Raw genomic sequence first — 14,643 nt, forward strand, 5'->3', positions numbered from 1 at the left:
CGCGCTCGGGTCGGGCCCCGCCGCGGGGCCTCCGGCGGTGGCCGGCGGGGCGGCGGCCGCGATGGCGTTAGCTGGCCCCGGGCCGGTGCCGGTGCCCATGAATCTCTTCGCCACGTGGGAGATCGACCGCTCGGCGCCGAGCTGCGTGCCCAGGTGAGCCAACCTCGCCCCTCCCAGCCGCGAGGGCTGCGGTGAGCCCGGGCACGGCCGGGACCGGCGAGGAGGTGGCCCTGCAGCATCCCTGCCCCGCCGGGCCGCGCCCCCTCGGCGGCGGGGAGGGCCGTCCCCGAGCAAGGACTGATGCGCGGCGAGCTCCGGCCGCCGTGCCCGCACCGTGCTTCCCGCGGGAGCAGCCCCGGGGACCGCGGGGCAGGGTGGGACACCACCGGACCGCGGCTGCGTTGCCTCCATGTTGCAGCCTCTGGCGACTGTGCCGCGATGGCCACGGATCCCAGAACGGGGTGTGTCATCGTGGCCGTGCTGCTTTGGGAAGCTGCCTCTTTGCCCCTTAAGTGAACGGGTTGGCCTTACAGCCGGATCCTTGAAGGCAGGCAGTGGCCACCAGGCATCCCTGAGCCTGTGGGAGTGTGTCACCTGCACTCCAGACCACAGGGAACAGCAAGAAGGATTCACTGCGCTGCCAGCTGAACTCAGAGTTGTACCTCTGGCAGAACTGGGAGACAAGCTGAGTGGTATAGATGTCATCACTGAGTCTGTGGTTAAGGGTATAGTCCAGGCTAGATGTGCCTGTAAACACCTCTCTTGGAGCCAGGAGGTGCCTGATGTGTTAACAAACTGGGTGTCTTTTGGCCCACTCATCTTATCAAATACTGATCAGAAGGTCTTCTCATGAGAGCTATGGGGCAGATTCAGGAAGTCAGTGGGTGAGAAGAAGTGGTGTGTAATCCGTCTGAAAGTTTGAAGAACTGGTTTTTGGCCAGTGAATCCTGTATCTTTTCACGAGGACAGTTTCCATTAGCATTGTGTAGGTGCTTGTTCTAATGCACGAGCTTCTTTGTGTGCTTGGTAGCTAGAGGGGCAGCCATCTAACACAGCAGTTTACAGGAAAATTCTGTTAAATTAATCTGAAATTAAGTCTCTGGAATATCTTCAAATGCAACATTTGCTAAGATGGGAAGAAGCTGATGCTGATTCTTCCTTCAGAGACCGTGGCTCTAACATGTTGTGCTACCATGTCTGTTGAGTCAGCAGGTCTGGAGAAGTTCTGCCTGTGGTCACAGTCTGCAGTGACCAGTGTGGGACTGGTGCTTCTGTGTTTTCCAGTCTTCAGCTAGCCCAAGCTTTCCTTGGTGAATGGGTCACAGATGGGCACCTGTCAGGCAGATATTTGTGGTCACTGTAACTAAAGGGAAGTCAAGCCCCAAACCTGAGCTGGGTTAATGGTGTGTCTGTGTACTGTGCTTACTTATTGTTTGTCTATGTTCTTCCTCTACTGATGTGCTTGTATAATGTTTTAGTTTTGACATTTGTTTTTTCAAGGCAGAAACTCTGCTGTACTGTCTCAGTGCCCAGCACAGGTGGTCTCTGGTCTTACTGTGCTTTGGGGGTGGTAGCAGTGGCAAAATAATATCCATTCAAGGGCAATCATGCTTCTCCCTCGGGCTTCTCTGTTTCTTATCCATGGGTAGTCTCAATTTTTACATCCTTATGCATATCTGGGGAAAGGAGAACTTTGCACTGGTTTTAATGCTATAGAACATGACTTCTTTTTCTGAACTCTCTGTTGCAAGTCTTGGCTGTCCCTGTGCTCCTTCTTAGGTGTTTCATTTTCTGCAGATGCAGCTCTGGCTGTTGCAGGAGTGATACTAGGCTGGATTAACTTTTGTGGGGTTGCTCTGTGCTTGGCTGTTAATGCAGGACAGTTCAGAGGTTGTGTCCAGGCCTTCAGGATACCGGAGACAGTCTGGGCCAGTAAAAACAGGCACTGTGAAGTAAAAGTCCCAGTGCATGGAACAGTCCAGTAGTATGACTGTAAGATGTCTGATGTCTTGGCTTTCTAAGATCAACTGTTGGCCATAATGGAAGTTTTTACCTGCTGAATCAGGAATATGTCCCTGAACTAAGTCCACATTTATTTTTGCAAATGGCCTGGAGAATGAAAGTATCATCCCTTCTGCAGGGTCTTTCTTATTTCAGATCCAAGTTGAGAGAGATCTGTGACCTGTTAATGACCTTCCTATGAACTGACTGAGCATAGCCTAGATCCAGATGCCTTTGGCTCAAGTGGTTTTCAGGGAAGGCAGAGCTGAATTTTCTGGGCAGAGGCAGAAGGAAGTAAACACCGGGAAACCAAACAAAATGCACTTTGCATCTTCAGTTAGGCTGCCCATTGGGGTAGGGATTATTGGCTTCCCATCACAATGCCTTTTGAGGAAATTTTAAGCCTGATTAATTCATGCTGCAGGGTGTGAAGCATGCTTTGGTTAAAATAGTCAATCAATTAGTCTTAACTTCCACTCACTTCCTAGCAGAAGTCTTCATAAGAGTGTTCTGAGGTGGGAGTGCCTTGCAAATAAATTGTGATGCCTTGCAAATAAATACTATGAAATTAAGGGTATTAAGGTAGTAGCAAGTTTTCACTGTATGAACACTGCAAGAAATGAACTAGAGGTTTGCCAAAGTAAAATGTCCATCTACATCAAGGTAATGTCTTAACTGTGTTTTCATTGTTTTGTGTGTTGATCAGGCAGTATGTTTTGAAAAAATGTGTGAATGGATTTAAGCCAACATGCTTGAGGTCTTGTTAGTTCCACAGTGGTATTTTCAACCTCTTGTAATGGACTGCTCTTTTTTTTTTTTTTTTTTTAAACATCTGAGCATCCATAAATGTGAGTTCTTAATTAGGAAACAAGATAAGATTGTTTGATTGTGTTCACTTCTTCCATGACACAGCTGTTGTGTTCAGTGTTATGTGGATGTTATTTCAGTGATAAGTAGCCGTATTTCTAGTGAGAGGTGAGAGATAAGAGTTGTATTTTGGCTACTGTATTTTGAGCTCAGGCAGATTGTACCTGTACAGATTATGCTATGAATGGCGTTGCAAGGATTCAAATACACTCCATTTCATCCACAGTACCTCATATCTCAGTACAATGCATGAGCAAACAAACATTCCAAGTCTTGCTGCCACCCACACATTATGCTTGAACACAGTGTCTCCTGCTTATGATATTTAGAAAAGCATTGACTGAGGGAAATGCATGTGGTTTGGGCTCACTTTGTGAGACATTGTATGTGTACCTTCAGGATATTAAATTTCAGAAGATGCTCTGAATTCCCTATCATTAAAACTTGGCAAACTTGTGTTTTGGAAAGTTATAGCCTAATAGTCTTCTTGAAATGAGAGCAGTTGTTGCAAGTATTACTGGAAATATCCCAAAAGTGCCAGCTAGGGTGATCCTTTGAAGTGCCATGAGGTCAATGTTCTTGTCTCTGCAACCCTATTTTCCTGTTTGGGCAGTGTCCATTACCCTGACAACTCATGGAGAGTAGGTTAAGACTTCATTTGTGCAGATGGTTGCATGGTTTCCTTTGCCTGAGGTCCAGAAATCCTTGCAGTGACAGTATGTGCCATAAAGCCTGGAGGAACATACTCTTCTCTGGCGCAGCTACCTGAGGCTGCATCTTGCAGCCTCACAAAGGGGCTGCTGTGGGCTCAGGGGTCTGTTTACTCTCAGCAGAGAGTATTACCTGTCTTTTCTATAACATGTAAGAGTTTCCTTTTCTGAAGCTGATTTGGTGATGAAGAGCCTCTAAACTGGGTGTCCCTTTAAGAAACACTTACTCCAGCTGGAATAACATATATTTATCTTCCTGAGATATTCTTGAGTGGTTTCCTGGGTAAATCAGACATTTTCATTGTAAACTTCCAACCTCAGCAAAATCTGTTCTGTTTGGATAAGCTACAGAGTTGCACCTCTGGGAAAGTTAAATGATTCCAGATTGTTCCTTCAAAAAATACTATGATACCGTGACAAACCAGAGTAGCTTCAGACCTGGAGTGCTTGGGAGAGGCCACAGTTTCTTGTAAGGAAACAATCTCTTATAACTGGTGATATTTGCCATGTTTGAATTATGATTTCCTTCTAGTCCTATGTAGAAAACAAAATATCCTAAACAGCCATCAGATTGCTTATTATTCTTAATATTGTGGGCTTGGCTTACAGGCCTGCAGCCATAATAAGTCTGATGTATTGTCCGCTATCTGTCGCTCTCTGTGGCAGCAGAGCACGTTTGGGATTTCTTCTCTGGCAGTGTTATGTTTCCCTTCTGAGCATACAATAATTGAGTGGCTGTCTGTTACTCCTTTCTGCTCATTAGTAGAACTCCGGACAAATGTCCGCTGCCAGTATGATTGATGGGGGATGTGCTCCTTTCAGAATGTTAGTAGTGGCTTCCCTGAGGGCTTAATTTTATTTGAAGTACCTGTCATGCTGCCTCCTAGCCTTGCTTTCCAGTGTTTCATTCATTAGCTAGGCTGTGTTACATCAGTTGTCTGATGGCTTATCAAAAATCTTGCATTGTTCTTATTGTGCTAGTACACCATGAATGCATTCCGCTTCCTCTGGCATACTCAGTTACTTGTGACTGATTACTGGCAGCCATGTAGGATGTGTATAGTGCACCCTCCTCTGGGATTGAGATTCCCTGGCCTTTATTCTGTCAAAAGAATAAATTGCTGAGCACCAGTAGCCTACAGGGTTCCTGTAGCAGATCTGTTCTTTGATGAAATCGGTGCCGATGCTTTTGTGTAATTGTTTGCAAGGTGTAATGATTCTGGATTGAAAGTATGTCTCCAGTCGACTTCAGAAGTTATTTCCAAAAGAGAGCCAGAGGTGAGAAACATACTGCATTTTATAGCATGCCAGATGAGCATATGGACAAGGTTATTTCCCAAACACCTTTTGTTATTATCTGTGCTTTTAGCATCCCAGCTTATGGGGAAGCTGTGCTTCTGTTTTGGATTGTTTTGGGTTTTTTTTAACTACATCAAAGCTGGTGAATACTGTTTTGGGAAACAAGAAGTGAGAGTGTCTTACTCCTCTGTGTGGGATGTGGCAGCAGGAACCTGTGTCTGCCTTCAGTGAAGCAGACAGCTTAAGTGATACTGCTTTTGTAGTTAGAAGTCTCTTAGGTAAATGAGGCTTTGTTTGGATACTTCAATATACTCATTGCAGTGGACTGGGAGGAGAGATGCAATGTGTTCAAGCACCTGAAATATTGCGTGTGGTTACAGAGACCACTCCCTGCTCTGCAGTGTGATTCAGCCTCTGTGCACACAGCCCAAAATTACACTGGCATTTTCTGCTGGCCTGTTGCAATGCTCACTTCTTTATAATGCTGTCCACTGCCATCTCTCATGCTCTTTCTGTTGCTCTGTATCAAGTGGTCTAACTCAGTGAGTGATTCTGTTTAGTAAATAAGAACTCCTATTGTCCTTTGGCTGCTATTCTAGTTTTTCTGAGTTCTCCTTATTTTCCTACTCATGCTGGTTTTTAAACTTCCACTGTAGATCCTTCTTATCGTGTTTCTTATTCTTCAGAGCAAGCATATCTTAAGTAGGATGAGATCCAAAGCCAGTGCATATGGGACCACCTCCTGGACAAAAAATGTCCAGGTTCCATGCCCAGCTATGTATTTCAACTGTTTTTCTGCATTTATGATAACTAAATTCTCATCAGTATAGATGGTTCGAGATGATAGCAGGACTCATGTCTTTAGTTCCACTTTCCAAAACTGAAAACCACTAACAATTAGGTGTTGTACTGTTGCAATGGTAACAGGGGTAGAGTAAGAGTAACTTCCTGGAAAAGGGTTCTGCTACTCTTTTCCTGTTCTTTAATACCTTTTCTCTACCAAGGGAGAAGAGCCTGTTCAGTGCCTCTCATTGATTCTTCTGCTGTCTCATTTTTCAGTAACAGTTCAAGTAGTGTCTCTGAATCCGTATTATTTAGATGTGTTGTTTAGATTTACATTATTTATATATTTATTTTTATATTCTATATTTTTGTATTCGTTTAGCATTTTCCCCCATGTTCTTTCAGCTGTCTTCTAGTAGTGTGTTTATTTTCTGCCTGATCAATACATTCACTTTTTTCTCATTGTTCCTTTACCTCAAAAGTCCTGCACATGCCTGTGGATATTTTTGGCACTGTTCTCATGGTTTTTTCCATGCTTCTGTCTTGACTTGCATACCTGTAAATGAGCAGTTTTTCATTCTGAATCTTAATTTTTCTCTTTTCAAAGTAGTTTGCTTTTTTTTCTCAAAATTTAGAGACTATTCCTTGTGAAGCTGGAGTGACCACATCTTGTTCTTTTATAGTTTTTATTTTTCAGACAAACTATATTTCTGAAGCGCTTGGCTTGTTTTTAATGGCTTTTAGATTTTTTTCACTGTTAATGAATGTCAGCTTCTTTCTTCTTTTAGACTTTCTGAACTGTCTTGTATGTGCACCCCTGAAATACAGTTGCGTAAGTTGATATTTCTTTCAGTCTTCTCATACCTTATCCTCAAGGCTGCTTGTTCCAAGTATTCCTTCCTTTCTTGTGTGCTCCTTTGTCAGAAACAGACTCTGGATGTCCCATTTGGATTTCACAGCATGCTGTGTGTATGAATAATTTATTAAATTTTTCCCTGAAGTTTGTCAAGTCCCTTGACATTTCAAGCTCTTTTTTCCTGCCTATTGTGCTCCCTAATCTCCAGTCAGACAAAAGGACAACATTCCCATTACTGTGCATTTACACAGTGTTCATCTCATCTGTGTATTGCTGAAATGCTCATACATATTTAGAGGTAATTTTATCTGTTGCCATACTGATTTGTGGAAGTGTGGACAAGTCACCCTTGTTTCAGGATCCTGCTCCACGCACAAGGATCTGAGCAGAGAGCTGCATTGTACAGGCACTGTACACCTTATATGGCACAAATTTGCCAGCTTTGGTTAGAATCATTCTTTTGAGTGAAGAGTCTTAACTGTGCAACTCTTTAGAATTAAACTGTTGGGTTGGGGTTTTTTTAATGTTTTTCTTACATTTATGAAGAAGCCTCAAAAATGGATGCCTATGCTGGTTTGACACTGTCTCTTTCATGGGCCCGTATCACTGTTATTGTGTCACTTCAGTCCCTCCTCTGTACTCTCTTCCCAGAGGTAACATACCATGGTATATATACCATGTTCTTGAGCCTGCAGGGATTCAGATCTAGGTGCTTGCCAGCTTAAGATAACAGCAGAGGAAGTAGATGGGATGACAGAGTCCTGTGTCCATACTACTTCAGAAGTAGCAAGCTGTAATGAAACATAAACTCTGCATTCATCATTAGTAGGAAAATTGTTAGACAGTGCTTTACCAAAGCTGCTGTGTGGCACATGTTTGCTTTTTGTCAGTGTGTGTGGAGATCTTTACCAGGACAGTCTGGACAATGGAAGAAGTTAGTGTGTATCAGTGACCTACCTTTAACCTCATTTCCCAGCTTGACCAGCCTTTCCCAGCTTGGCTACATTGGCACATCTCCAGCAGACTTAGAGGTGTAACCCAGTAAACTCTGCCGGGTGATGAGTGTGAGAAGGTAGCCTGTCCTGCATCCCTATTAGCACTTTCACACTTCGTTCAAAGGTACTTGTCACTGTGTCTTAAGCACTTGTGCTTTCCTTTCTGCAGACAAGGCTGCAAGTGGTGTTTTTGTAATCGCTTTTGTGGTGGTTAATTCATTAACACATTTTACTGTAGCCTGGAGACACAGTGAGTGAGCTGTTTAGCAACAGGTATCATGGCAGACTGCTAGTGCTGTGGCTCCATGGAGGTGTGGTGCATTTGCACCTTGCAGCCATTGACTGCTGCTCTCAGCGAAACTGGCACTGCAGCATCTTTTGTTAAAGCAGGCTTGGATTTGGGGACAGCTGGTGCAGCAATTCTGCTGCACATGGAGACGAAAATTTCAGTCTGTTACATTTGTGAAGAAAGTTCTGTGACATTAGCCATACTGTTGCTGATGCCTAATTTCAGAATGGCTAAAATGAGCAAGTTCAATGTGCTGCTGCAGACTTCCACTTCTCTTCTGTCTGCCCTTAGGTGGCTTTTGGGTAGATCCCAAGTGAATAGCTGGAAGTTTTAACACAGTGATCTTAAGTAAAGCAATGACCAGGTAAAATGGGATGTTTCCCAAGTAATGTACCCTTTCTTTGCCTAGGAAAAATGATTCTAAAAGTTCACTGCAGCATGTTACCACTGACCTGTGGATTGGTTAGTAAGCTCTTTTTAACGTTTCTAGGCAGGCTGTTATGCATCAGCAATGAATTTGGTCACATGCTCTTTGTTAAACAAGTAACTTGTTTGAAAATAGAGCAGAAAGATGACCTTGCGGTTTAGATACTAAAGTGAGGCTTAGATTCAGATCCAGGATCTGAAATTACTTGCTCCTCTTCTAGTTCAAATAACCCTTACTCTCCCTGAAGCCACAGCTATGACTCATGTTCTTGCTCTCCCCACTTTTTTTCCATGCATGTTTCCCTGCTGCAGTGTTCCCTTCTCCTTGAATGTAGCTAGGGTGACTGTGCAGTTGCAAAGGGACAACTGGAGAGACACCACCTAAGAGCGAGATCCCCAGCAGAGTTTTCCTTGCTGTCCCATCTGCCAGCTGGGAATCCCCTGGGAACTGGTGGAATCTGGACTAAGGTTTGGGGAGCAGTATGTGAAAATTATTTGGACTTGCTGCTGAGGTTTTAAGAGCTCTTTCCGCTGAGAAAAAACATTGCTCCTGTTAGAGGCAATTAATATCTGCATAGCTTGCAGTGGAACATGAGAGGGGCTGATGGCTGTGTGGCTGGGTAGCATGCTGTGCATGCTGGGACAGGCTGTTTGGGTAGATCCTAGTGCTTCCTCAGGAGATGCTTCTTGACAATGGGCTTATTATCTGGAATTCAGCTTGTGTGCCAGGAGGTGCCAGGAGGCTATGGCAGTCTCATCTCCTTGTGTGGAAGGTGCTACATGATGTGCTACAATGAAACGCTGCGTGTTGGGTGGGGGTTTCACTCCGTGTATTGGATAAAAGGTGGGTCGGGGAAGCAGAGACGAAGCAATTCATGCAACAGTTAAAATGTGGCAGAGGCAGATTAAATCTTGCTTCTCTGCCTGGATCTGGAATCTAAATTGCTTCCTGCCAAGAGCAATGAAGTCTCTCTGTAGCAGGACCCAAGTCATGTAGTTGTGTCACTGCAACTCTCCCGAGCACATGGTGGGACAACAGTTGTTTGGTATGGTTTGTCCTCAATTGCTTTTCCTTTTTCTTTTTTGTTACCCCTTCCCCAATGTTTGAGTATTGTGAGCAACATAACCAGCGAGTTGTAGCTTTACACAGGAAAGTACGCAATGTTTGTCCAGCTCTCTCAACTTCTGATCCATTTGCCCAGTTTTGTACTGGCTTGTCAAGGGCAACTGTCTCAAAGAACCATGTTTCATAGAAATCAATGGTTAGAGGGAGATTGGTGGTCCAGTTAGGTACCTTTAATGGAGAACTTGGCTGTCTTCCAATCCCCCCTTTGCTGGCTGATGTACCTGGGTGGGCTGTGGCGGTAACTCTCAACCATCCTCAAGGTTTGTTGTGGTTTTTTAGTGGGGTGGTACTGAGAATCAGGAGGGGGAAAGGAGGAGAGAGGGCAGCCTAGAAAGAGCCGATATAAGTGCAGGAATGGGGGTGGGAGAGAACAGTGCATTTTCAGGCTATGCCATTTCAGCTGTGATCTTTCCAGTGGTCCATGGGGGTATATGATGTGAAAGGATGCAGAGTTAGGAGATTGATTTGAAGGAGTTTGTTTCATTCATTGTTTGTGCAGCAAGGTGCACTTGCTCCCTGCATAGGTAAATGTGCCTTTAAACCAATGAGTAGGAGGCAAAATTAGCAACCCTAAACACCTTTCTTAAGCAATTGGAGGAGGAAAGGTTTAACAGCCGCCCACCTACCTTGTAACTTCTGCTTACTTAAAGCCTAGCCAAGAGGAGGGAAAGGAAATCTCTTAACCTGATTATTGTGTGTTACTACAGTAAGCAATCCAATTACAGCCATACTTTAATCGTAACACTGTTGGACCCCACTTAGAAGAGAGAAGTCTTGGTTTTGTACCTTTGCAGACAGGGATGTGGCATCTGTAAAGGAAATCATTGAACCTCCCCGTGCCTTAACCATTAGCTGAAGAAACTGTGATGAGCACCTGGAGTTTGTCCAAGGAGCATGAGAACAGCTGGCCCCAAAATTTGCGTCCTGTCCATTTCTGTAGGTAAGGAAAGACTTCCTTCAAAGATTTAGGTGTCTTTTGGAGACTGTTGAACAAATCCTGATAGTTCTGTGCTCTTGAGAAGAGGAATCTTGAAAAACATTTTCCAAACACCACCTCTACCTCTTCAGCCATGGTTCTTTCTCCTCTATTTCTCAGCTAGCAGACCTGTGAGATATGGAAGAAAGTGGGCTGTAGACTGTGGCAGCTTGTGCATGTGACAGGGAAATGGTGTTCTTTGGGCAAGATGCAGAAAAGCAAAATGGTTGGTGATGGGGTGGCAGAAGTGGTGAGATCCCAGCTAAACACTGCTGTGAACAGAAGGCAGAACAGTTATTGGCCCCCAGAAGTTCTTATATTCTCTTCTGAGAAATGATGAGGCACTTGGGTGCAGTCCTGATTGTAGTGGCAAACACTTCTACTGACGTGAATATGAGTAGGTTTCAGGTCCCAGGTGACAAAAGATTAATAACTCTGCTTAATTACAGCCTATTTTTTTCTAATACTATGAGAGTAAATGACTTTTCAAGGAGAGCTGACTGTGAGATATGCACAGTGTCGGAACTCTCTTCAGGAAGAAGGTAAAACTAAATAGATCACGGTTTAAAATGCAGGCAAGATTTGTGTGAGAGAAGCTCCATGGTCTCTTCCTTCAGAGTAGGTGTGATTTCAAGCCAAACAAACTTTCTGTTGAGGTTAGAAGTGTTCAGTGTTGATCTCTTCCAGGGTGGTTACAGCCTCAACTGTCCAGGTCTACAGAACAACTTCCTTGTGATAGCACAGCATTCCAAAAGAGATTATGAAAATCAAGTGTAGGGTTATATGTTGTTTTACACTAATTTAACACTAATTATATTTTATTGTATAAGTAAAGCATGTGAAGTTTCAGAATTCAGTTCCTGTTATCCAGAACAAACATTTGCTGCTGATAGCTCTCTAGAAGTATCCCTGAGTTGATAGTCCTGATCCCCTGTCAACAGTGCAGGTGAATTCATATCTGATATGGTTTCTCTGTCTAAGCAGTAGGACAGAGAGCAAGATGGGGGACTTTCTCAGAAGCATCAGATAGAAGAACAAATGCTAAAAAAACAGGAATCTTGTAGAAAGAAGGAAGGAAGAAAGAAAAAAAAAAGAGAAGAAAAAAGAAAAGAAAGAGATTTTTTGGTGTCAATATAGGGATTTTTAGAGGTACCTTTTGAGTGTCATGGCTCTTGTTTCTTGACTAGATATGAGAAATCAAGCTGTAAGTAACTTGTTTCTTTCTGGAGCTGAGAAAGTATCAGGCTGCCCAAAAGGAGACTTTTGAACAACTTCTTCTTCCCTTATTTTCCAGTAGGAAATCTCCCCACGAAATATGTGGTCTTTATTCTGTAGAACATCTGTTGCTCTTTGGGCATGTAACTGAAACATGTGCATGTGTGCACCCTCCCCGCTGCCCCCCTGAAAGACAAAAACTGGACCTCTGTGAAAAGTTATCTCCCTTATCAAGGACACTTTGGAAATACATGCGCTGCAGAAGGTCTTTGAATTTGAGCTGAGGTGATGTGACTGTTAGTCCTTCCTGCTGCTCCCCGTGCCTGTGAACTCTTCGGAGTGCCAGCTGTGTGCAACCTGTAGGATGCTCATTGGGTTGCAAGTGACAGTTGCTGCCTCTGAATGATACCTGGTGATGAGGGGTGGTGATGGAGAGTATTTGAAATGCTACCTTTGAAGCACATGTCTGTGCAGAATATTTGGCTCCACCAGCATGCTTGTCCTGGACATTACACCTGCACTGTGCTCTGCTGTTGCTTTTCATCCTCCCTTCTCCTGGAACAGAAGTGCTCTACCTTTTAGAAAAGCAATAAATCCATTTAAAGCAAAGAAGTTGCAGGCTGGTGTTGTCCATGTCTCTGGTGCAGGTCTAGGGAGAGGGGGCAAAAATGGAGAATTTCTGTTCTTCTCTCCTACTGAACTCGAAGACACTGTGCAACTGTGTCACTAATCGTATAATTGTATCACAACTGTCAGCACAGTAGGAACACAAGCCTGTGCCGTTTGCTTATGCTCTCTCTGGTTCCCATAGTTCTCAATCTTTTCACTATTTCCTACAACATCTAGATTATATAAAGGACAAGTGGGGCTGGGTGAAAGCCAAGTGTTTTGCACTTGTTAATTTTCTTCCCTTTATATTTTCAGGTTTTGTGTTACCTTGAGATTTCCCATATTTCAGCTATTATACAAATATTTTGAAGGATTAAGCCTTAATGTTTGGGATTAGATAGAAGTGTTGTTGAGGGAAAGGAGTCTGTTTTATGCCTGGTGACCTTGTTCTTGTGCATGGACAGCTTTCAACATTCGGGAAGAAAAGCATCTCCTGAACAAACTACTCTTGGAGTAGGTCTGGTAATGACAGATGGTTTGGAGTGGCAACTGCTACTGACCTGACAGTAAAATGACCAGGCCAGTGAAAAAAGATTGCAAATATTTTTCAGGCTTAGGAATTTGTATGAGGTTGTGTACGACTGATTCAAAAGAGCTTTTCAGTCTTGTGCTGTGTTGCACTTAAAGCTGTGAATGTGCAGCCACTGCCAATCTAGGATCTCCTGACTTTGTTTTTGACATACTGTCTTAAGATTCACAGCCTGAAACACAAGGATTTATTGCTTATGCTGAGTTTCACCACACTCTTTTACTATCATTAAATTACCTCAACAGAAGACAAACTTAGAGCAAATTCACCTAAACTGAATGCTTCCTTTTCTCTGATTTACACTTGCTGTTCTTTGAGGAGTGAACCTTTCAAGCTCTCGTATAGTATGTATGCAGGTACACAACAAATAGGATGTAAATATGATTTTTTTTTTTCTTCTCTAGTGAAAGGCCTTGAGATATTATGGAATAGGAAAAGAACCTTCTTTTCCATGTGGACACACCTGAGAACAAAAGTATTTAGAGTTGCCTGGGACCCACAGGGGTATTTCTTCCTTGTCTATCTTCCTTCTCTGCCCTAGCAGAATTTGGCATGTGATTTCTGTTGCATTGATAATAGGAGATTTCTTGTAAAGCGTTATGATTCTTAAGGCAGGCTTCAGTTTCTTTTTACTTTGCCTGCAGAGGTTATGCTTTTGGGAACTGTCATCTTCTGAATAGCAAATCTAGCAGCTTGCTTCCCCTTAAAGAGCAAGGATCTAATTTTGAAGATGTGTGCAGATTTTGCTCTGAAGGAAGGTGTCTAATTGAATAAGGAATGTTCTGTCAGGACAAGCTATATGTTTCTTTGTGGCTGCAGCTACTAGATGAAATGGGTGAGATGCTCCTAAAGCATATGCTTTAGAATCAGATCTATCTCTATGCTGTGAATTACTGGGCTGCATCCAGTGACAAAACTGGATATAAAATCCTGCTCCTAACTGCAGGCAGCTTCCGAGGCCACAGCTCCAGAGTGTAACAAGCGTGTTGAGTGCTAGGTTGTTCTTCAGGCACCTATTTTATTACAGAACTGAGAAAACTGAACTGTGAGGTGTATGGCTGAATTTTCCCTCCTGTCCTTTGAGATGAATTTCAAGCTGTTTCTCAATGGCTTTTGGCAGACTTCCAGTCTCTTACTGCCTTACTAAATCACCTGTAGTGTGAGCCATTTAGTAACACATGAGAATTACAGCAAGCATAAGGTGGTATGACTGCAGTGTGTGAAATACTCTGTTGTGCCCTGGGAGTGCAGATGAAAAGCCTGCCTGGACATGGTCTTCAGCGTTACTGGTTAGTATGAATTCGAGTGCAAATCCAGAACTAATTCCCAGTAGCTGACATTTCTAGCAGGGAATAAGTTGGCAGTTGTTTTCTCTCTTGTGAGTTAGTCTTCTCACCAATACAAAGGAGAATGGAGTAATATGGCATGGATGCTGAGAAGCTGCCCCTTTGTAGAAGAGCATTGCCTTTTTGGAACTCCTCAGAGGTAGCAGCAACTCTGCTGGAGGGCAAGAAGAGTGTCTGATAAAAATCCAGACTTGGCTGCTGGAAAGATGCTATGTTTTTGATTTCTTCATACATGGTTGCTGACTTCCATCTTCTCTTATATGAATCTGGGTGGGGTTAGTCAGTGTGAGGAGACAATCTGCCAGCTTTCCAGTCTTTTCTAAGGCATTTTGTCAGTTGGTGGGTCGGTGGGGAGAAATGCCAGCTTTACAGACAGTGGGGCTGCTGGGGATGAACACCCCTTGCCTTTACTCCTTCCTGCTAAGAAACATCTTCTAGTGCAGCTTCTCTCCCTCCTTTTTTTCCAGAAGAGATGGGAAGGGGCACGTAGACTATCTGTAAAGTATCTACTAGACATATTATCTCCCGTTGTTTGCTTTTAGAAAAAACAGTGGGC

At 43.6% G+C, this 14,643-nt stretch overlaps 1 protein-coding gene across 2 annotated transcripts in view; it reads left to right on the forward strand.

The window, feature by feature from the left end:
* Positions 1 to 34: 34 nt before the first annotated feature.
* Positions 35 to 14,643, forward strand: part of LOC113957311 (phosphofurin acidic cluster sorting protein 1-like) — a 61,355-nt gene continuing 46,746 nt past the window's right edge. The window contains exon 1 of one of the 2 annotated variants that reach the window (XM_027664665.1): positions 35 to 153. In XM_027664665.1, coding sequence (XP_027520466.1) covers positions 62 to 153 — 92 coding nt within the window. In that variant the 5' untranslated portion in view covers positions 35 to 61. The remainder of the gene's footprint in view (positions 154 to 14,643) is intronic. The other variant, XM_027664664.1, reaches the window with a different exon arrangement.

This window comes from Corapipo altera, unplaced genomic scaffold, assembly GCF_003945725.1.
Source record: "Corapipo altera isolate COAL_440 unplaced genomic scaffold, ASM394572v1 76, whole genome shotgun sequence".
Lineage (NCBI taxonomy): Eukaryota > Metazoa > Chordata > Aves > Passeriformes > Pipridae > Corapipo > Corapipo altera.